The 23,301-nt window shown below is 33.8% G+C and overlaps 4 protein-coding genes across 5 annotated transcripts; 3 read left to right on the forward strand and 1 right to left on the reverse strand.

The window, feature by feature from the left end:
- The first annotated feature begins 24 nt into the window (after positions 1-24).
- LOC107910962 (uncharacterized) lies at positions 25-957 on the forward strand. Its single transcript, XM_041106235.1, has 2 exons — positions 25-89; positions 197-957. The coding sequence occupies exon 2, from the start codon at positions 257-259 to the stop codon at positions 881-883; it is 627 nt and encodes a 208-aa protein (XP_040962169.1). The 5' UTR covers positions 25-89; positions 197-256; the 3' UTR covers positions 884-957.
- A 4,130-nt stretch (positions 958-5,087) lies between these two features.
- Positions 5,088-13,004, forward strand: LOC107912526 (uncharacterized). The gene is made up of 14 exons (XM_016840736.2): positions 5,088-5,499; positions 5,720-5,829; positions 6,421-6,483; positions 6,570-6,762; positions 6,953-7,057; positions 7,150-7,280; positions 7,383-7,956; positions 8,531-8,596; positions 8,782-8,858; positions 9,551-9,832; positions 10,169-10,472; positions 10,559-10,708; positions 11,096-11,635; positions 12,416-13,004. The coding sequence occupies exons 1-14, from the start codon at positions 5,230-5,232 to the stop codon at positions 12,608-12,610; spliced, it is 3,060 nt and encodes a 1,019-aa protein (XP_016696225.2). The 5' UTR covers positions 5,088-5,229; the 3' UTR covers positions 12,611-13,004.
- Positions 13,005-14,099: 1,095 nt separating this feature from the next.
- Positions 14,100-18,102, reverse strand: LOC107912528 (asparagine--tRNA ligase, cytoplasmic 2). The gene is made up of 8 exons (XM_016840738.2): positions 17,352-18,102; positions 17,022-17,264; positions 16,324-16,911; positions 15,187-15,372; positions 15,030-15,094; positions 14,779-14,908; positions 14,608-14,666; positions 14,100-14,456 (listed from the first exon to the last, which is right to left on the reverse strand). Exons 1-8 carry the CDS (start codon positions 17,778-17,780, stop codon positions 14,273-14,275), a joined length of 1,884 nt encoding a protein of 627 aa, XP_016696227.2. The 5' UTR covers positions 17,781-18,102; the 3' UTR covers positions 14,100-14,272.
- A 3,775-nt stretch (positions 18,103-21,877) lies between these two features.
- LOC107912524 (EPIDERMAL PATTERNING FACTOR-like protein 9) lies at positions 21,878-22,898 on the forward strand. Of its 2 annotated transcripts, none has more exons than XM_016840734.2 (3): positions 21,878-22,150; positions 22,298-22,368; positions 22,473-22,898. In XM_016840734.2, exons 1-3 carry the CDS (start codon positions 22,078-22,080, stop codon positions 22,656-22,658), a joined length of 330 nt encoding a protein of 109 aa, XP_016696223.1. In that variant the 5' UTR covers positions 21,878-22,077; the 3' UTR covers positions 22,659-22,898. The 2 variants fall into 2 exon arrangements, with proteins under 2 accessions (XP_016696223.1, XP_016696222.1); XM_016840733.2 differs by having other exon boundaries at positions 21,910-22,150; positions 22,467-22,898.
- Positions 22,899-23,301: the final 403 nt, after the last annotated feature.

The following is a 23,301-nucleotide window of genomic DNA, read 5'->3' on the forward strand; positions in this document are numbered from 1 at the left end:
AGTTGCTTAAGGAATCTACAGGTATTGGATGGTGTCCAACTAAAAAGACGGTCGATGCTACCGAAGAATGGTGGGCTGCAAAAATACAGGTTAGTGTTCACTTTATCATTATTTTAATGCATAAAGTTTATTGAAATTAATAATTTACAATTATAAAAATCTTAGTATAACATTTAATATTTAGCATTTTATGTAGGAAAATCCTGATTTTAAAGGATTTAAGAAGAAAGGAATTGAGCCACGATTGAATGAGTTAATGTGGCAAATGTTTGGTGGCATTGTAGCCACCGGAGAGAACGCATGGGCACCTTCGTCTGGTGTTCTTCCAAGTGGGGTTCCTATGGGAGATGATGCACCTAATGAGGGATTTGGTGATTCAGATGAACATAGTAACGAGAATGAAGGTATTCCCCCTGATGAGATACCATCAAACCCTTCTCATGAAATCCCTAATCGAAGAAAGCAAACACTTGGGACTGTACACGGTAAGGGAAAAAAATCAAGTTCAAGTAGAAAATCATCAAGAAATACATTAACTACTCAGATTGAGAAATTGTGTGAGAGTATGGCTAGTCCAAGGAAGTCAGTGAATGAAATTATTTTTCCTCACTCTCAATATACTATTTCAAATGCAATGGATGCTTTGCGTGCTTTGGGAGATGAAATTCCAAAAAGAGATGAATTGTACTATTTTGCCACCAAAATGTTCCAAATACCGGTGAAACGAGAAATGTTTTTGAACTTAGATCCAGATGATAGGGTTTGGTGGCTTCGACGTGAGTATGCTGAACAAAATCCAATTGCATCATTTTCATCCTTGGTAGCAACATCCTCATTTTCCTTCCAACCATACCATCAACCACCTCCACCATCAGCTCCTTAGAAATATTATTGTAATATAACTATACTACTTTTTTATATGTAAAACTAATGTATGCTACTTTTTATGTTTGGTATTTTTATGTTATGCTTTTAATCAAGTTTTTGTGTTGTATAGAATGTCACGAGATTTTAAAGGATTTATTTTCATTTGATTACTTTTTCAGGTTATGGATGAATTTAACAATATGTATAATAGTTTTGATATGAATTATGATACCTCTGAATTATGTGAAGAAGCTCAACGAAGAATAGCCACAATTGTTACCCAAGTTGAGCACAACAATTATCATAATGAGGAAGAATATGTGTTAAGCAGTGTATTGGTACACCATGAAACTTATTTCACTATGCAACCGCGTATGGATTCAAATTATACTGGTCAAATGTGGGTGGACGAAGTATTAAATGGGCACGATGATCGTTGCATGATTAGTTTTAGGATGCCAAAAAATATATTTCACAGATTGTTGCATGATTTGCAAACAAATTATTGCTTAAAGAATGGGAAAGTATCGGCGATGGAGAAGTTAGCATTATCATTGTACATTCTTGGAAATAGAGAATCAAATTCAAATGCAACAGAGCGATTTCAACGATCTGGGGAAACTGTTAGTCGAATTTTTACTGATATGTTGCATATATTTGCTCGAATGGGAATAGACACGATTAAACCCATTGAAGGTCAATTCGAGGAAGTACCGAACCATATTCGACATGATACAAGATATTGGCCTCACTTTAAGGTAAAATTTACACAATCTTTATATTTTTAAAACATAAATTATTTCTAACTTTTATCTCATTACTTGTATTTATTTTAAAGGATTGTATTGGGGCCATAGATGGAACACACATAAAAGCATGCATTTCGCCTTCTTCTCAAATACCTTATATCGGACGGAAAGGTGAACCAACTCAAAATATTATGGCAGCTTATGACTTCAACATGTGCTTTATTTTTGCATTTCCTGGTTGGGAAGGAACAGCACATGATAGTAGAATTTTTTTGCAAGCACTTAGAAAGCAAGAGTTGAAGTTTCCACACCCTCCACCAGGTCGAACTTTAATTTTTTAATTACTTTTTACATAAAAATATTAAAATTTTTAATTTATTTTTAAACTTGATATTATGTTTTACTTTTTTTGCAGGAAAATATTATCTTGTGGATTCCGGATATCCACAAATGGCAGGTTTTCTAGGTCCATATAGGGGGGAACGATATCATTTACCTGATTTTCGTCGAGGTAATCATCAAGTATCTGGAAAAAAAGAAATCTTTAATCATGCCCATTCTTCGTTACGCTCTGTGATTGAACGAACATTCGGAGTATGGAAAAAAAAATGGCCAATATTAAGAGATATTCCAAGTTATTCATTCGACAAGCAAGTTTTAATAGTTATTGCAACAATGGTTTTGCATAATTACATTCGAAGACATGCTTGGTCAAATGATGAGGATTTTCGAGAATTTGAGAATATACCGGACATGCCAGTCTCTTCAAGCCAGTTTGACAGAGGTGAATCGAGTTCTTCTAGCAGAGAAAGTGACCTTGAAATCACAATGTTAAGGGAAACCATTGCAACTAGTTTAATGAATCAATATTTGTAAACACATTTTGTATCATAACCTAATTTCTATTAATAATGAAACTTGTTATGTCTTATGTTATTATATTTTTTTTATTAAAAATCATCCGTTTAGATACTTCAAAATTAGATCCAAGTATAATGTTATTATTTGTGAAAATAATATTTATCATTGTTATAAAAAATATTTAATTATAACTATAAAAAATTAAAAATAATTATCATTTTATCTAATAAATAATTTAAATTAATTATATAATTCATTAAAATATTGGAAGATACATTTTAATATTTTATTAAATGAATTTGCATATTTTAATAATTTTAAAAAAGTAAAATAATTTAAATAACTTCTATTATATATCAATTCTAATTTGATGTCCTTAATAGTCATTTTTCATTTTCACCTCACCGCTACAGCTGCGTTTGAATCCAAACACACACTCCACCATTGTTTCTAATCTCACCGCTACAGTACCCAATCTCACCGCTACAGTAACTAATCTCACCGCCACTGCTATTTTTAACCTCACCGGAGGTAAACACACCGCCCATCCAAACTAGCCCTTATATTTTTATTGGGTTGAATATTGAGCAGAATGATGATGCATTTAAATGAATGGCATCCAAAGGGAGAGGTGAAAAAAAAGAAAAATCTTTGAGGTGCCGACTTCAATCACTGCTTTATCGTGAAATTGGCTAAAACATACAATTCTGAAATTAAGAGGGAGTTTGATATGACGGTAAGTCATCATTTTGTTCAAAATTTCAGTATGCTAAAAACTAATCAAATAGTTAGAAAATTAATATTATATTTTGTGACTAAATTATCTTTTTCTTATTTTTTATTTATTTTCATTATTTTTATGCAATACTTTTCACCTTAAAATCATAAAAAATTTAATATTAAATTACTTTAAATACTATTTAAAATTACATATAAAATATTTTAAATTTATTTTCGATTTAATCATACTGAGATAAATATATTAATTTAAAATAAATAGATTAATATTATTAAAGATAAATAGATTAATTTTGTTAACAGTAAAAATCACTAAAAAGGTTAAAACTAACCAAATTTGTATTTTATTTGGTGGGTGTAATTTTAAAATTTATTATCACATTGCTTAGTCTAAAACTTGAGTAACCATAAATACCTTTTAAAGGAACATAGAATCCCTCGTTGATGAATAAAACTTAGAGTTAGTTTAGCATTTCTTTTGATAAATGCTTTGGAAAAGTTTGATTTAATATTTAAGTGTTTAATATTGCTGTTAAAAAGTGCTTTTGAGAAATAAAATGTCCATTTTAGAGATTGTGTTTAGAGGTGTGCATAGGCCAGACCGGGCTCAACTAAAAATTTAGGCCTGTTTGCTAGGCCCAGGTCTTGCCCGAAAAATGGGCTTAAAATTTTACTCAAGCCCGATCCGGATAAAAATGTTAAAACTCGGGCCCGACCCGACCCGACCCAACCCGCCCATATTAATTTTTATATGATTTTAAAAAATATATAATACATCAAAAATACTAAAAACATCAAAATAAATATTTCCCAACAAATTGAAAATAAATTTTAAAAAATATGTATACTTAAATAATACTAATATAGATGCAACTTAACAAGCAAATGCCTCTAAAATAATAGCAAAATTAACAAATGTCTTTAAAATAATAATAAAATTAACAATAAAATAAGTTTTATACAATATCCAAACAATAACAACAAAATAGTAGCAACATAATAGTAAAAGGGTAGCAAAATAGGGAGAAAACAATAAGAAAATAATATTAAAAAACAAAAACAAAATATTTTTTTGTCCTTTAATGAATTTGGGTTGGCCCGTTTTTTAAAACGGGCCTTATTTTTTATCCAAGCCCATTTTTAGGTATTTTTACCTAAACCCTCCCACACTTCGGACAAGTCTTCGGGTCAGGCCGGGCTGGGTGACCCGACCCATAAACAAGTCTAATTGTGTTATAAAGTAACAAATAAACATTTAAATAATGTTGAAATTAGTTAATATTATGGTATTTTAGTAAGAATATAGAAAATAATTTGTTATTAATATTTAAATATATGAAATATAAATTTTAAATATTTTTTAAGCAAATAATATTAATTATTTATAAAATTTAATTTAAATATATAAACTATATTTTAAATATTAAAATATAATCAATCAATATTTATAATTAGATATTAACACGTATAATTTTAAGGAATGTTATTATTATTATTATTAATTAATGATTTGAAAAAGAAAAAGAAAAAGAAAATACATTGTGTTTTTGAGAGAAGAAAAATGGAGGGATAAAAAGTGCTTTTAAGTAAAACTGCTTTTGACTAGAGTTAAAAGTGTTTTCCGCATTGTTAAACACAACTAATGGGAGCAACAATTAAGCTACGATTGTTTTTTAAATTTAAAAAGAAATTAAAATTTTTATATTTAAAAAAAATTACTTATTTAAGAATATTTTTATACAAAAAGAAAATACTTTTTACACTTGTTCAAAAATAGTTATTGCTAAACTTACCATTCGGACAGAGAAAGTGAACTTAGCGTACACGTAATTGATCATTTAAGTAGAGGTTTCTGCTGTTTTAGCTTGGCTTCGGCTTTCAGCTTCGCCCAATAAAACTCGGAGTTGCCCTATCTCTCTCGCATTCTAAAATCTCAACTGTACTATTCGAAGGCAGACAAACCCAAATAAAAAAAAGAAAAAGAAAGAGAAAACATTGTTTTGATCGAATAATAATGGAATCAATACAAAGCAGAGTGGAGACATGGATCAAGGACCAAAGAGCCAAGATCCTCAAGGTCTCGTGGGGGCCGCTTCAGTGGCGGATGAGGTGGCATTGGCCGCCGTGGAACAACGGCGACATGGAACAGCGCCAGAAACTCCATCAAGAGTACGAAAGGCGAAAGCGCCAACTCCAAGAGCTTTGCCGAGCCGTCAAAGCTGATTCTCTCTCGGATTTGCAGGACATTCTTTGTTGTATGGTCCTCTCCGAGTGCGTTTACAAGGTACAGCAATAATTGCGGCTTTCTCCAATATTTCCCCATCACGCCAATTTTATACACATATATTAAAAGATGTTATGATTTGACAGTTAATTTAAAATTTTTTAAGTTCAAAGGGAGCTAAGTTTTATCCATGTTTAATTACAAAAAGAAACTGCATGTCTTATAATAAATTTTCTATTATTTATGGGAAAAATATTCTTTTCCACCCCTTTCTTTGTAGAAACCTGCTACTGAGATGATTCGAGCTGTGAACAAATTTAAGGCTGATTTTGGAGGACAAATTGTTTCTATAGAACGCGTACAACCTTCTTCGGATCATGTTCCACACTGGTATTTATTTTTAACTCTATAATCTACACTCCTCGTCTATTACATAGTTGTAAATAATCTTTCATATTAACTCGAGCACAGATGAATGATCTTGTGCTGCAATAGCAAGCTATAATGATGTTGCTGAAGATGATTTAGTTTTTGTACGAATACCATAGTGATTCTTTACATAAAGTCGTAATTTTAATTTAAAATTGTATGCAATGCGGGTATGAAAACATTTTTTTCCTATAAATAATAAATTTAACTGGAATTTTCTCATTACTTGTCAACGATTCAACATGCTTGTGTAGCTTTGGCCCAAATGTGGACAAAAAGGGGTTAAATAGAAAGGTAAGAAGAATAAGAGAGCATCATTAATGAGTTCGAAGGCAGGTGTGTGCATCCATCCTAAATTTAAAAAATGACATATGGTTCATAAGGTGATTAACTTAGCTGGTTGCCTGGTTTTCATTTAGTCTGGATTAGGTCTCTGATGGTACTCCACCATGAAGTACTATTAATCATTTGATGCATGCTTGCCTAAGATATTACCTTGCAATTTGGCCTTGTTGGTTCCCTTATTTTTCCTTTGCATCTCTCTCATTGCAGGTATCTGTTAGCAGAAGCAGGCGATACACTATTTGCTTCGTTCATTGGAACCAAGCAGTATAAGTAAGCATGGCTGGTTATAGTTTGACTCATTGTTTCTTTCTTTCAGAAGCTTGATTTTGTTTTGTTTCATTCTTGATTTCTTTAAGAGATGTCATGGCTGATGCGAACATACTTCAAGGTGCTATATTTCATGAGGATGTTGCAGAGGAGATTGGCCGGATTGAATTAACTGAAGCCAACCGAGGCGAGAGACAGAAAGGAAATGAGGAAAATCAGTTCAATCCCTTGGAATCAAAACCTAAACAGATTAAAGATAGGCCTAAACCTGCTGCACATCGGGTTTGATAACAGTTTATTATTCATATATCTTTAGATTTTATTTTCTTCTTTTTGTGGTTGATACTTAAGTCTTGAACTTTCTTTCACTGCTCATACTTTTATGTAGTTAGTTGTTGTCTATAACTAAAAATACTTAGAGATTCTGCATAATTTTTCTTTAGTTATATTCATTCCAATTTATAATCTTTAGGGTTTCTTGGCTCGTGCTAAAGGCATACCTGCTTTGGAGTTGTACAGGCTTGCTCAGAAAAAGAAACGGAAACTTGTATTATGTGGACATTCTCTTGGTGGAGCAGTAAGTTTGATGGACTAGTTTTACTTAAGATTTACCTGATGTGTTTTTGTCAGTTAATCTATTTCATACCTTCTCTATGTATGACATAGTAGGTGGCAGCATTGGCTACCCTTGCCATTTTGAGGGTTATTGCTGTATCATCTTCATCAAAAGAAAGTGAAAGGGTTCAGGTCAAGTGTATAACATTTTCCCAACCTGCAGTAGGAAATGCGGCTTTAAGAGAGTGAGTGCTCTCCCCTTTTTTGAAATATTTATCGTGTGGTTTTTTTATTATTTAATTTTCTCTGAAGCTAATTGTTTGTTCCGTGATGAACAAAATTTCCAGTTATGTTAACAGAAAAGGTTGGCAGCACTATTTCAAGAGTTACTGCATTCCTGAAGATCTTGTACCCCGTCTCCTGTCACCTGCTTATTTCCACCACTATAATGCACAAAGTTTATTGATGCCCTCTGGCATGGAAAATAACAGTTTACCAACATCAAAGAATGAACAAGGGTTACAGAAAGGAAAGCCTGAGAGGTTAAAAGATAATGAAGGGGAGCAATTGGTTATAGGGGTAGGCCCTGTCCAGGGGCCCTTTTGGAGACTTTCAAGGCTTGTTCCATTAGAAGGAGTTAGAAGACAATTCCAAAAATACAGCAGAAAGCAAATCGACCCCATAGAGCCATCTGCAACTGACTCTAAAACTGCATCTTCCATTGAGGATGTAGTTGTTGGACCACAGTCTCTTGAAATTCAAGAGGGTACTGATGGCATCTCTCTTAAACCAATTGCCAACACCGATAATTGTGAGTCAGACACGGGATCTGGAAAGTTGACCGATAAAAACAATGGTAGTGGAGACAACAAGAGATGGCATAGTGTGCCTTCTTTACCTTCATATGTACCATTTGGACAGGTACATATTATGAAGGAATACTTCTTAGTTCATTCATTTGTTTGTATTTCAATTAACTTAAAGCTACACATGCATGAAGGTGGAAAATGTTGATAATAGTTTGTCTCTGTTGTTTATTTGCTAAGCTTAAGGTAAATAGGAGTTTTGAGATTGTTCGAAAATTTGGATTGTCATCACCAGCTGGTAACAGTTGTTTCATAACTGCTAGTGTCAATAGGCATCTAATTATCTAGTTTCTGTAAACTAGTTCTGATTAAATGATCCTAAGGTCTTGCTTCTGAGGAATTTGGAATTTCATGAAATGTTTAATGAGCTTTCTTACAAGTCAATTTGCCTTGTTGAGATATCTTTGGGGGTTTTGTTTCCCTTTCTGATGGTTGCAACCATTGTCAATTGTCACTACCCACTCAAATTGGAAAGTTCAGATATAGGTGGTTATTTCAGCGCCATGGCATCAGCCTAAGCTGTTCTCCTAATCATACAGTGCTTAATGGTTGCTACAACCCACAAGTCTGTCATGTTATTATTTCAATTATTTATACAAATGAATTATTAATAAATTCACTCATAACAGATCTATCTCTTGGAGAATTCGTCAGTGGAATCACTCTCAGGTGCAGAGTACTCAAAGTTGACATCGGTATGAGTTTCTTTTGTTTATGGAGCTTCTGTCTAGGCTTCCTAATGAATATTTCGTATTCTGTACTTCATAAACTAGAGCACCATATTCAATATAGCCATTATTGCTTATGATTTGTGAGATGGGGATGATGTCTTCTTCAACCTCTCATTTTGTTTGCTTTCTTCTGGCAAAGACATGTACAGGTCAGATCTGTCATTGTTGAATTAAGAGAGAGACTTCAATCTCATTCAATGAAGTCATATAGGTCTCGATTTCAAAGGTAATAATAAATTATGCAATAGTTTTAATGCCTACTGTTGTTTATTTTAATTTTTAGTTCTAAATTCTAATTGCAGTGGTGTATTTCTTTTTCTTCTTTTAAATCAGCTAGCATATTTAGTCCATTACATTGCAGAATTTGATCTTTTATGTTTTGATTTTTTTTCTCTCTCCTTTGATCTATTCTTAGTGACAAAAGCGTAACTGATGCAATGTAATTCTGTCAGAAAAGTTGCCAAATAGAGATCAGATTCTAAACAAATTGAAGATATAAACATATCAACTGTTCATGAACTCAACATTGTTGCTTTATATTCCTTTGATGGCGTTAAGTGGTGTTATCCCATGTCTATTAAGTCTGGGGTTTCCCATGGCCTTATATTCAAGTTGAGTCCCTCCATGTATTACATTAGTTTTAGACTAGATGCTTAACATGGTATAACTCCATATTAAATTGATGCTTCTTCTAAGGTTGTCCATACATAGGGCTCTTGTGGAGCTAAACATGAGGGGGAGTGTTAAGTGATGCTATCCCACGGGCATATGGCTGTGTGGTTGGATTTTGGGAACCTTTATTCTATTGAGAATGTCATGGAGATAGAGTTTATTCTTGTCTGGGAAATGCCAGTTGAATAATTCCTCTTGAGGCACCTTTGTTAGTGGATTGCATAAAATAAATGATTTTTTTGGCAGAATTTATGACCTGTGCATGAATGATAATGCTTCATCCTTCTTCGGAATCGAGCAAGTGCAACAGTTTCCACATCTGCAGCAATGGCTTGGCCTTGCAGTTGCAGGTGCTGTACAGCTTGGGCAAATTGTTGAGTCTCCTATTATTCGTACTGCTACTTCCATCGTGCCTCTTGGTTGGAATGGTATTCCTGGAGAGAAGAATGCAGAACCATTGAAGGTTGATATTTCTGGATTCAGATTGCATCTGTGCACACTATTTCATGCTCAAGTAAATGGCAAATGGTATGATTGGACTTATTGGTCATCCTTTTCTTGTTTCTAATTTTGTTTATATATTTTTTTATGTCCATAGTATGGTTAGATGTAGTCATAATTCTTAAGGATTCTCATTGGGAAGGGATTAATGACAAAACAACTGAACTCAATGCACTTTAGTGTTCAATCCTTTTTTTAATACAGTTTAGCAAAATAATACATGCTGCTGGACAACATCCGTCATTCAAACAAATGCATGTAAAAACATGGTATTTTGGTCTGCATTTTATATGCTCAAAGTTGCACCAATCTCTTTCACTTTCCTTGGCGTGTGACAAGCACTTTGACATGATTCTTATTTAGGTGTTCAACTACTGTGGAATCATTTCCTTCAGCACCAGTTTACTCATCTGGGAATGGGGAACCACCAGAATTACAAAAAATAAGAGTCTTAGTAGGGGCTCCCTTGAGGCAACCTCCTAAGCATCAGATAGTAGCAGACACTGTTAATTTCAATCGAGAACATAATATTGTATCATCTCATCAAGAAAAATACATAAGGCCAGATGGTTTGAATGACTTTTTCATATTCTGTACTAGCGATTTTACAACTGCATCGAAGGAGGTTCATGTTAGAACTCGTAGGGTACGACTTCTTGGTCTAGAGGTATTCTTCACTTTCAACTTGTAAATTTTGTATTTTTTGTTTTCCAGTACAAACATGGTTTGAATATTTTTTTTATGAGTTACTAGGGTGCTGGTAAGACCTCTCTTTTCAAGGCAATACTTGGTCAAGGCAAATTGTCCGCTATTACCAATATAGAAAATTTACAAGAAGCTGATTTTCGGGATGGCATTGCTGGTGGTTTATGCTACAGTGATTCGCCTGGAGTAAATTTGCAGGTATATTTTTTGTGAGTCTGAGGAATATAATTGAAACTTTTATGATTCAAAGTTTTCTATGCAGTATAGATTTATTTTGTTTGAATATATTTGTGAAGTTCTAGAAGACAATAATGCTTGTACTGTGGGATAGCAAATATTATATCTCACATTGTTGTAGACTTCTGTTCTGCGAATTTATGGTGGAGCTTGGGCGGTACTGCAATTTAACTTATTTATTCTTAAAAAAATTGTTGAATATAAGATTTAGATTTTTTGGTGCTAAAAAGGGTCCTAGCAGTTGAAACCAATCTGTAATTTGAGCTTTATTAAATATTATATTCACCTTTTGGGTCTTTTAAGGAAATTGCACTAATTTATTTAACTTTGGATTTTTGTATGTTGTAGGAGCTAGCCATGGAGGCTTCTTGGTTCAAAGATGAACTATGGAGGGGAATCCGCGACCTTAGTAAGAAGACTGATTTAATTGTTCTTGTGCATAACTTATCCCATAAGATACCTCGATACAATCATCCAGATGCATTACAGCAATATCCAGCCCTTTCACTACTATTAGATGAGGCAAAAGCTCTTGGAATACCTTGGGTCCTTGCAATAACAAACAAATTTTCTGTCAGTGCACATCAGCAGAGAGCTGCAATTAATACAGTTGTTCAGGCATATCAAGCATCTCCAAGCACCACTGAAGTTATCAATTCTTGTCCATATGTTATGCCTGGTGCTGCCAGTGCTTCATTGCCTTGGGGTGTAATAAGTAGTGAAGGTTCTGATGGGAGAATGGGTGTTCAGAAGCTTCTGTCTGCTCCTATTGACCTTGTTAGTCGACCTTTCCAAAGGAAAGATATTGTTTTCCCTGTGGAGCGGGTTAATTCTCTCTGCCATCTTGTTCACCGTGTTCTTCGGAGCCATGAAGAGGCTTCACTGGAGGTACAATCAGAGATTATAAATAGCTCTTAATATGCATAGGTACTAATCAGTTACTCTTTTGCAGGCATTGGAGAGTTTATAAAGAAAAAAAAAACATTACAGATTTAGATATGCTTAATCAATTCAGAAACTAGCTGAAAAAGACTGAATGAACAACAAATTAAAATATATAGTTGCTATGTTGTGATTGATATTGAAACTTTCATGTGGTAGGCATTTGCTTTGATAATATTGAAAATTTTTATGTCTAACTGAATGTGTTGAAAGGCATTTCCTTTCTAATGTGTGATGTAATAGTGTCTAGAAGAACATAATCCATACAATATGAGATCTATTTGCTTTGTGTATCTGCTGCCCTCGTACTTTTAACCAGACAGCTTAATATTGATGCAGGGAAATATATTCTGTGCCACCTGATTTGGTTCATGAGCTTTTGCAAAGTTACTCCTTATTCCTCATAATCTAGTTGATGTATGTTTGTAGTGCATATAACATGACATCTCAGGATATGACCCAATTCCCTTTTCTTTTAAAGATGTTTATAGATGAATTCCTTGGGTATATGCCCATATGCATTTTTAACAGTTCTATAGGATAAACTATGACTGTTATCGGCACATTGGTCAAATATACAGGAAATATAAACATCAACTGACCAATACCTGGATATTTCTGATAGTATGCTATAATGAACTACATGGTTTGGTTTGTTGTTACTTTTGATGAAGATCAGATGGTGATGAATAAATTTTGGGTTTCTTGTTGCATATCAAATTGCAGGAACTTGTTAGAGATAGGCTTTCATTGGAGTTGGCACAAGACCATGCTATGGGTGCAATAGATGGGAAGAAGGATTCTCAAGCCAAGGCATTATTCTCTCTTACATCAGCTGCTGTAGGTGCCTCTTTTGGTGCTGGTGTGGGTATTATCTTGGCTGTTGTAATGGGTGCTGCATCTGCATTGCGAAAACCTTGAAACAACCTTTCGCATTCATATATACAAATATATTTTATATATATGTGATGTTTAAGGCAGCAAGTCCTCTTTGATGTGGGCGCCAGGTGTGTTGTGCTTTCTCCATCAGTGTAAATATTGTTGATTTTACAAGAATTTAACTTTTAAGACGCCATTAGCAGGTAACAAAGTAGGGGTGAGCAATGGTTTAGGGTTACCTACGATTTTTCATGAATCAATGGATTTGAATCAAAATTTAGGTGGTCTTGTGATTTGATGAGTGTTTCATGATTTAAAATTTTTTAGGATCGATACTTTTAGGACCGATCCTGCATGTGGCTATATTTATTAAGTCTTATCCATGTACATTTATTAGAACTTCCGATTAGTTCGTTTGGTTCTTCATTTTACTTGAGATCATTTTGTTATTCCTATCATTCTATTAACAGACGTTTAACTTAGTGACTAATTTACCCATCATTTAGTCACAGTTCAAATTTCAGCATTTGTAATCCCATCATTTAAAGGATTCCGAGTTAGAATTTTGGAACAATTAGTATGAATTTGTGAGAGAAAAAGGAAAATGATTTGTCCAATATTGTATGTATATAAAACTGTCAACAAATTATGTTCATAGTTACATATAGAATTTAATTTGTTCCTTAAACTGAGATATATATGGTGTCAACAATTTTCTAATAAAACTTAAAAATTGCAAATGGAGAATATTTCTGAAAATAGTTCATAGGAACAAATGTTGACACTAATTAAAATGTAAACTTTAAAAACAAGAAACATAGCTTTATCCTACAGTGCTCTCCTTTTATTATTTTTTCTGGGAACTCTGGGCTAAAATCTGCAAATCCTTTGGGACAGTTTTGTAATCAAGAGGCTATCATAAGTCGCAGTAGCCTGATATACGATAATATCATTTGCTGGCTAAACAAGTCTCTCAAGTTCTTTTGAAAACTGATGTTGCTACTTCTGTGGCAAGGACCCTGACCAAGTCTATGGCCTGGCTCGGTGCACAGGAGCTGTAGGCAGCAAAGACTGTTCGAGTTGTATCCAAGACACATCAAAGCAAATCCGGCAACATTGTCTGAACCAAGGCAATGCGAGGATTTGGTTTGACCATTGCTTTTTACAGTTTAGCAATAAGATGGGTGGAAGAGTTGACAAATTATCATTTGGTATGGACTTTATTAGCTTTGAGAAGGTTGCAGATACTGAAAGTTCTCACAAGGAGATAGAGTTGGTGATGGATAAATTTAGACGTGGATGTGCAAAACTTGAGACCGTAGTGTCAAAGTTTGTCGCTGGTTGCAATGGAACAGGGCATGTGGGGCTTATTTCAGAGGGATTATGCTGGAGATCTCTCCATAACTTTTCCAGCAACCTAAAAGGGGGCATATAATACCGCTGATATCATTCTTTTATAATGACCGATTACATTAAACCTGGGAACTAGCATTCTGTGAGATTTGCAAGCCATGTGATTGTTAATTTTCGGTTAATAAATTCTTTAGTTGCATTAACTTGGTGTACTTGGTATCAACAAAGAATGATACATTTCTCCTATGCAGCATTTATATATATCTGTTTACACAAGTTTCTCTTTTTCTGAAACACAAGCAAGTTGGAACTGTTTTATCTGTAGTTTTTATGCACTTCAACACTCCCTCCTTAGTTGTTGGCTTTGCCATGAGTTCTGGTAAAGGGAATAACATCTCTGACATCAGTTAGGCCAGTGGCAAGGAGAACCATCAGGTCGAACCCTAGGTTGAGTCCAGAGTGCTTGACTGTTCCATGCCGGCGAAGATCTAAGTACCATTCGTACTGATCTTTTGATAAGTCGAATTCCTTGATCCTGAATTTAGAAAACCATGGCAGACGATCAAGCTAACTAGTTAGTGTTTCGGTGCTGTCGCCAGTTTTATTTAAATCGAAAATTTCCCAACATATATTTGCAAATTATGCTTACTAGGAGTGAAAATGTATGGTGCAATAAAACAATATACCTTGCATTTAGCATGTCAAATCTCTCCTCATTCTGGCTGCCTATAATCACTGTTCCAATCTGCAAACACATTATCTAGCTTTATAACCATTCTAAACTACCACACTGTTTTGGCGTCAGAAGATATTTGTATTAAGATATTCTTCATCATTTGAGAAAATTTTAGACTTACCTTGGGCACAACCATCTCAAATGCTGCAACTGTTTTTCCATCATCATTCAAGCGTACATAAAATGGCTTAACTGCTTTTGGATAATCATAAATAATTACAGGCCTCCTGTAGTGATCATCAGCCAAGTAACTGCCACCGAGTAAATCGATACAGTAAGAATCACACTAATTGGAAAATAGTTCACGTTCAATTCTTTATCATATTTGCATTGGTACTTCTAGGCTGATACTGAGAGCCACATTATACATACCTTAGATGTTCATCTGTCAAAGGGACACCCCACTGAAGCTGTGTTTCAAAAGCCTTGTCTGTAACCTGTTGTCCAAGAATGAAAAGGTTTTGTCAGATGGAAGTTGCCAAAAGATGATATGTTGGCTTGATAGGAGTTGCATGATATCCAGGTTTACCTTTCTCAAAATTTCAACTGCTTCTCTATAGGAAATCCTGTCATAAGAACTTGATGCCATATATTCAAGACGATGGGCGACAGTCTTGTCGATTCTTTTCAAGACAAACTTCATATCTTCTGAACAGTTATCCAATATCCATCTGCATAGAAATTTGAAACAGTCCTCTGCACATTTCATGGCATCCTGGAAAGTCCAATCAAAGATATCAATGTGATCTTAATATATGAAAAATTCATTCACATATAAGCTGAATAAGAAACAGCTAGAGATATGTAAATCCTCAAAACTACTGAATTTATGTCACCAGAAAAGAAAGGGAGGGGAAATAATTCCAGTTTAGAAGGAAACTGCACGTATTTTCTCAATGGAAGATGTGCGATGTGCAACCGTTATTAGGCATAGTGCAAATACAGAGTAAGGGCCAGTTCTTCATTGTTTAAAAAAAACAGTTCTAACTCCAAAAGCACCTTTAGAAGAAAAGTTGTGCAGAACAAACTGCTTTTGGCTGAAGAAGCTAAAAATTTTAGTTTTTCCGCTCCCAAAAACACTTTTGGTGCTTAATTACTTTTTCACCCCTCTAATAACATAGTACTTTATTATTATTTTTTGTTGGTGCTTAATTACAAATGTGTTAAAATCATTAATTAAAAATAAAAAATATTTTTAAAATACTAATTACAAATATTTAATGGTTATGTTTAAATATTTAAAATATATTTTATATATTCTAATTAAATTTTATAAATAATTAATATTTATTACTTAAAATTATTTAAAATTTATATTTCATATATTAAAATACTAACAAGTTATAATAATTTTTTTATATTCTTACTAAAATATAATAATATTAACTAATTTAAATATTATTTAAATGCATATTTGTTACTTGATAATATCGTGTTTAAAATAGACATTTTATTTCTCAAAAGCACTTTTTGAGAGCAATGTTAAACACTCAAATTTTAAACCAAACTTTTCAAAAGCACTTTTCAAAAGCATTGCCAAATTAGCCCTAACTCGAACTACCTAAGGACTTGAAGAAGAGCTGAATGATAATAGAATGGAAATATTTATCTGACAGGACCATGAAATTACATAAGATGCTTGAACCTTGATGATGCAAAGGCTTACCTCTAGTTGTGCAAAGGCCATTTCGGCCTCAACTGTCCACATTTCAGCCACATGCTTTGCGGACACTGTTTTATCAGCTCGAAATCTGGGTCCAAATGAGTAAACATGTCCAAGAGCACATGCATAGCTCTCCAGATGAAGGCGGCCCGAAACAGTTAAATAAATCTGGCGACCAAAGAAATCAGCATTGAAGCTCACTAAGTCAGGCTTCACTGCAGTGACGGGTTTGGATTTTTCTCTTGTTTCAATCTGTTGTGCTAATTCATTTGTTTTCTTCAGGTCCTGAACAGCAGCAGCAAGTGCTTCTCTATTGCTGTCACTTCTCTTGAGTTGTTCAACTAGACTTGATTTCTCCTGTATGGCAGCCTTAACAGTTTCCGGGTTAACACCATCAGCATCACTAACACCGACCGGCGACTCTTTCTTGCTTGTTTCTCCTAGAAGAGTTGTGACCTGAAACTTTTCACTGAACCCTTCAGGGTCTGTAGTTGTCATAATTGGCACTTGCACATGTAAAAATCCACGGTTCTGGAAGAATGTGTGGGATGCGAAATCTAAGGTGTTGCGAATTCGTGCAATGGATGCCACCTGCAACAAAAAATCATAGCAATTAAAGAGTAGCATACTAGGTTCAATCTTTAAGGTATTTGGTCTTATGACAGAATGTTGAGAAAAATAGTAATGTATGCAAAGAATACCGTAGTTGTCCTAGGACGAATATGGGGATAATCCCTTAAAGAATCAAGGGGTAATCTTTTCCTTGACAAAGGATACTTATCTTGCTCTACTGTCCCAACATGAAGAATCTTCTCTACTGTAAGCTCAATGGTTTGTTTTCCAAGTGCTGATGGATTTCCCAATACACCTTGGGCTAATATACATGTTCCAGTTGGTAGAATCTGGCCGGCAGACACTGGAACTATAGCTGAATCTATCACAACCTGAGATTAGGAATTTTCATGATCAAGCAATCTATAAATAATCACTTCAAAGAAACAGAACAAAGCATAATTAGATTTGAGGGTTACCCTCAGACTTGAAACACAAGACCCATCGTTTATATCTAAAAAGAATATGGAAGGAGGAGGTGGTTTAGGGATCAAAGACTCCAACTTTTGTCGAACAGCTGGGGAACTAGCAGAGCCGCCCAAAACCCTGATAATGGTCCTGAAAAACGGGATTCGAGATTGAAGAATTTCCACGCAGTTAACGTCTTTAGTCCCATGAGAAGCAGCAGGGAAAGCATCGGCTGCCGCTGGGGGTGGTGATTGTGGCGGCGGAAGAGGCTCCTTCTTTACCTCCTTGGAAGATTTCACCCACCCTCCAACCACCACTGTGGTACCAATCAGCCCCGTCTCGCCATCACCACTTTTCAATATGGTTTTCAAGGCCACCCGGTTGGTGTACATCGAAGGCATCAAAGGGGAGTTTTTCACCTGGGGTTCTTGAGATTCCATGCTTTATTACAGAAAAAAGAAGAAGAAGCTGAACTAGGAAGGGAATGGAGAGAAGTATGTGAGTAAACAAGGTTTATAAATGGCATGGTAGAGGAGGAGGGTGATGATATATAGAGAGAAAAAGGGTGCTTTTCTTTGAGAAGGAAGAGAATGGGAAGCAAAGGAAAGGGATTGTTTGCCTGCATTGACATAGGTTTTTTTTTTCTTGGGTGTAGATGATAATGGCGAGGCCAAGGGACATAAACAGGAGAGTAAGGCTTGGCGGCAAGGTTAGGTATTCTTCTAATGTTGGGTATCCGCGGGATTTTCACACTCTCCAACTGTTTTACGAACATTAATCAAAGGTTTATTATACTTTTACCATTTTTCTTTTTATTACTTTTTTAATTTATGCTTTTTTTTATTGGTGAATTTAGAGGTGTGCATGGGCCGGGTCAAACTCAACTAAAAATTTAGGCTCGTTTGCTAGGCCTGGCCCAGGCCCAAAAATGGGCCTAAATTTTTGCCCAAGCCTAACCCTGATAAAAATGTTAAAATTCGGGCCCGACCCAGCCCGCCCATATTAATTTTTATATTATTTTTATATAATTTTAATATATATAATACATCAAAAATACTAAAAATATTAAAATAAATATTTTCAAACAAATTTAAAATAAATTTTTAAAAATATATATACTTAAAATAACATTAAGATAGATGTAACTTAACCAGCTAATACCTCTAAAATAATAATAAAATTAACAAATGTCTTTAAAATAATAACAAAATTAACAATAAAATAAGTTTTATACAATATCCAAACAATAACAACAAAATAGTAGCAACATAAAGCAAAATAGGGAGAAAACAATAAGAAAATAATATTAAAAAATAAAAAATAGATTTTTTTGTCCTTTAGTGAATTCGGGCCGGGCTCGGGCCAAAAATGCCTTACCCGAGGCCCAACCTGTTTCTTAAACGAGTTTTATTTTTTTGTCCAAGCCCATTTTTTGGGCCTATATTTTTGTTCAAACCCTCTTACATTTCGAGTGGCCCAACCCATGAACAGGTCTAGGTGAATTATAATATTAGACCAAAACCCCAACAACCAACGCAATTAGAACAATCAACATGACTACACAACTCGAGTCTAGATTATACCTGAAACAATGAACACCCTTAATCATCAAACCATCGAGGTTGTTTTAATTTATGCATTAAATTAACTAATATGGAATTATGGACTGTTTCAATTGATTGAGAGCCAGCAAACGACTTCAAGTTATCAATGACGTATAACAAAGTTAAATTCTATTAAAATTACATTATTTTTTTAGGTTTTTTCACTTTGACTTTAATTCTTTTTTTTCTATTATTTTAATCCTCAACTTTCAAATTTTAGTTAAAGTGTTTTTTTTTTACAAAATAATTGACTAAACTATTAACATTTTAACAAAACTAATGTGGCTGCTTGTGTGGCAAACCATATATACTTCATTGCCGACGTGAATAATTATTTTTAATATTTTTTATGAACTTTTTTGAAAATTATTGTTATTATTATTTCAAATTTTTATGAAATACTCGCGGATTATCATGTAAGCTATCATGTCATTGCTGTTAAAGTTTTAACATTTTAGTCAATTTCTCCATCTAAAGGAAAACAATGACCAAAATTTGAAGATTGAGAGTCACAGGGATTAAAAAAAGGATCAAAATGACACAAGAAGTAAATATTAGGCGGGCTAAATTTATGATTATGGCTTTGTTTTACTATTTCATCTATAATTTTAAGGGAGAATATAATTTTTGGCCCCTAAACTTGGCAACTAGGTCCATTTTGGTCCTTAAAATTGACAACTAAATCCATTTTGGTCCCTAAACTTGAATTCTATCAATATTTGATGATGTGACTAGTGTTATTGGAACAAAACCGGATCGAATGGATTGAAACTTGATCGGTATAATGGTCTAAACAAAAGGGTTAAATTGATTAACTCGTAAATTACTTGAAATTGGCAAAAACGACAAAAATTGAAAGTTGAACATGTTGAACTAGTTTAATAAATTTTTTATTTTATTTTTTTAGATTTTTATGAATTTTTAATTATTTATTTAATTCTTGTTGGTCCGACGGTTGAACTAGTCGAATTGATTGAATTGAGAATTGGTGATTTGACATGTTTAACTACCAACTTGGTTATTAAAATATTGAATGTGACACTCTAAGATTATACCATATCATTGCCTTGAAATTCATATAATTTTTTTAATTTTCAAGTGATGATGTGGCACAACATCAAAATGTCACTTCATCAAACTTTGATATTTTTCAAATTCATGTCAAAGTAGACATAATTATCAAGTTTAATACCAAAGTCAACTTAATTATCAAATTTAAAAACAAAAATTATATTATCCCTAATTTTAAATAAGCACAAAATAATTAATTTTGGGAAATATGTAGTGAGTCTCATTGATGGGTTAGTCATGAAACATGACTCGTGCATTTCCCCCAAGGCCCAATACTCCACGCTATCATATGATCATATCCAACTCTGGTTCTTATTTTCTTCTGTTTATCACTACTGGTTTTTTATAGAGGTGATTCATACAAAGGCATCACATTAAATATGAAGGAGACTTGTTACAAACCTTGGTGTAATGGGGAAATTCTTCTTATGGGAGGAAAAAGAAGCATGGGTCTGATATGGAAGAAGTAGCATGACACGCCACAGTCCACAGGGCAAGCACATGCCTGTCCACTCACCATTTTCACTAACCTCGAACATATTGTCGGTTTTGACTTTTTGCCTCTCATACGTTCAAAAACACAAGTGAGTAGCCTGGAAGCTTTGTTGATGTGGTTAGGGTTTGAGTAAAAAGATATCTTTAAAAGAATTCTATTTTCCATTTCTTGGGAATTGTAGAGATGCAATATAGTAATTACTGTGGCATAGGACATTGTGGTCCATTATCAATCAGTCTTTTCAATGACAAAAGTTAAATTCTTTCTACAACATTCATCCAGGGATTGCATATGGTCGATGTTCTGGATGCTTCCTTTTTGTGGGGGCTGTACCATTCATCTTAAGGGCCAAAATAAATTATTTCCTAACTATAAGGGCGGGTTTGGATAGGCGATTAAGTGCGGTGTGGTACGTTTAGCTTACTTTTTGTCTCACGCTACAGTATCGCTACAGTATCTAATCTCACCGCCACTGCTATTTTTACACTAACCACAGGTAAACACATCGCCCATCCAAACCCACCTTAAGTCTAGAACTTTTCATTGGTTATGTCACTGGTCTAGATTCAAAAGTGATTTTAAAGAATAAGAGGGTTTGATAAAATAAGAAGGTCGGAAAATCGGTTTGAGTAAAATATAAGGTTCGTTTTTATATTGATCAGGCTTTAGATAAATTTTTTTGTTCGGATTCTGAGCCGATCTGAATATATTATATTATAAAAATATTATATTAATTATATATAAAATAATTATTATACGTATTTATATTTATATTAAATTACTAACCCAATAATAATTAAATCTATTACCCAAAACTTAAAATAGACTTACCCAGTTAAATAACTCAACCCAAAATATAAAATTTTAAAAATTATATTTAATGCAATAAAATATTTATTATATTTTTATTTTTAATATAATAAAGTATTTGTTATATTTATAGTAGTGTTTTTTAATATAAATTAGAAAAATTTTATTTTATTTGTTTTTAGCGCATTTAATATATTATATTTAAAAAAATTATTTCTAAATAAAAACTAATCTAAAAAAATCAATTATGAGCAGATCGGGTTAAGCTCAAGTTTATTTTTTTTTAAATTGGACCGAGTTTAGGTAAAAAAATAAATTTATTTTTTGGGTTGAATCGGATCCTGACTTGAAAAATTAGTCTAAATACCTTGCATGGGCCCAACTCAGCCCATGAGCAACTCTAAGTATAACACACCTCAAATTTCCCCTTTTAGCCCCCACCAAAACATCAAGCTCAATCAACCCTTGAAGGAAGCAGAATGGGCATTTTTGTAACTCCAAAAGTCAATCCACAGCTCTCATGGTTTAGCCACCAACAAGCAAATCTATCGGCCTTGATGTTTGGGAACCTCTCATGTGGGCACCTCTGAGTCACTGAATGATTTGCCAGTCTATCTCTTTATGGTCATTAATTGACCACAAATCTCTTTAACTCCCCCCCCCCTTTTATCTCTCTCATTTATCCTACCATACATATTTGCCCTACAACTTCATTCCATATATATCACCTTCTAACTTTACAATACAAAGGCTACAATGGCCAACCTTAATCTAAGCTGCTTACACATGCTATTCTTCACCTTCTTCCTTGCAGCGCATGCAATACAAGGTAAAAAATCTGCCCCCTTATACTTGTATATTGTATTTATATATCAGGGATATATGTTCTCTTCTATGTTGCTTTCTAAACAATGTTGCATACTTGGGTTGGCTGTTATGAACTTTTTTTATACGCTTATGGTTCAAAGTTTTGCAGGATCTAGAACAACCCAAGTAATACTTCCTTTCCAACAAGGGGTCTCTTTTTCTCCTCCATGGGACTTGCAGGTAAGGGAGATTCACTTTCATTGCTTACTACAAAATCCCAGCATTTGCTTCACTTGTTTTACAAAATTCCAGACTTTCTGACTGAAACATTTCTGAAGCAACAGAGCAGCAATGAAGCAAAGATGAAAAGAAATTCAAGGAGATTGATGATTGGATCCACAGCTCCAACCTGCACTTACAATGAATGTAGAGGATGCAAACACAAATGTAGAGCTGAACAAGTCCCAGTGGAAGGAAACGACCCAATCAATAGTGCATACCACTACAAATGTGTTTGCCATAGACCATGATTCAAGTTTTGTTGCAAAGTTTGAAGGGACATGATGTCGTTTTATCCTTGAAGAACACATTGCACCTTAACAAATTTCCTGCTTCAAGGAAAGTTTATCATTAGTTTCTTGTTGGCATGTTATATCAAAGGTCTATAAAGTAATAGGAAATCAAGTAGCATTTGCCTTTTAAATTTTTCTTCTTTCATTTTTGTGAAACCAAGATTATTTGTGTTGATAAATTCCAGTCTTATTCATGCATATACTGATATTAGTCTTGAAGATTTATAACAAGGTCTATATTGCACCCTTTATAATTTGAATATTTACATATGATTTGCTTTTTCCCACTACCTTTGGTCCAAAACAAAATGGAAGATAAGAACAACCTGAAACACTATACGATAACAACTTCTGGTTTTTGGGATTATAGCTTTGACAACGTGGCATTAATATATTCGTATTTCAATATTACCTATAAGTAGCTTAATGAATTGATGTTACAATCAACTAGTCATCAGTTCAATTGGATAATGATAAAAATAACTTTATTTTACAAAATATTATCATATTATTTTGAGTATGTTTTTGTCAAATATATAAGCATATAATAGAATTTAAACCGAAATCTTTTATAATCTTTGACGGTATGTTATAATCTAGT

Source organism: Gossypium hirsutum, chromosome D11 (assembly GCF_007990345.1).
Source record: "Gossypium hirsutum isolate 1008001.06 chromosome D11, Gossypium_hirsutum_v2.1, whole genome shotgun sequence".
Taxonomy (NCBI): domain Eukaryota; kingdom Viridiplantae; phylum Streptophyta; class Magnoliopsida; order Malvales; family Malvaceae; genus Gossypium; species Gossypium hirsutum.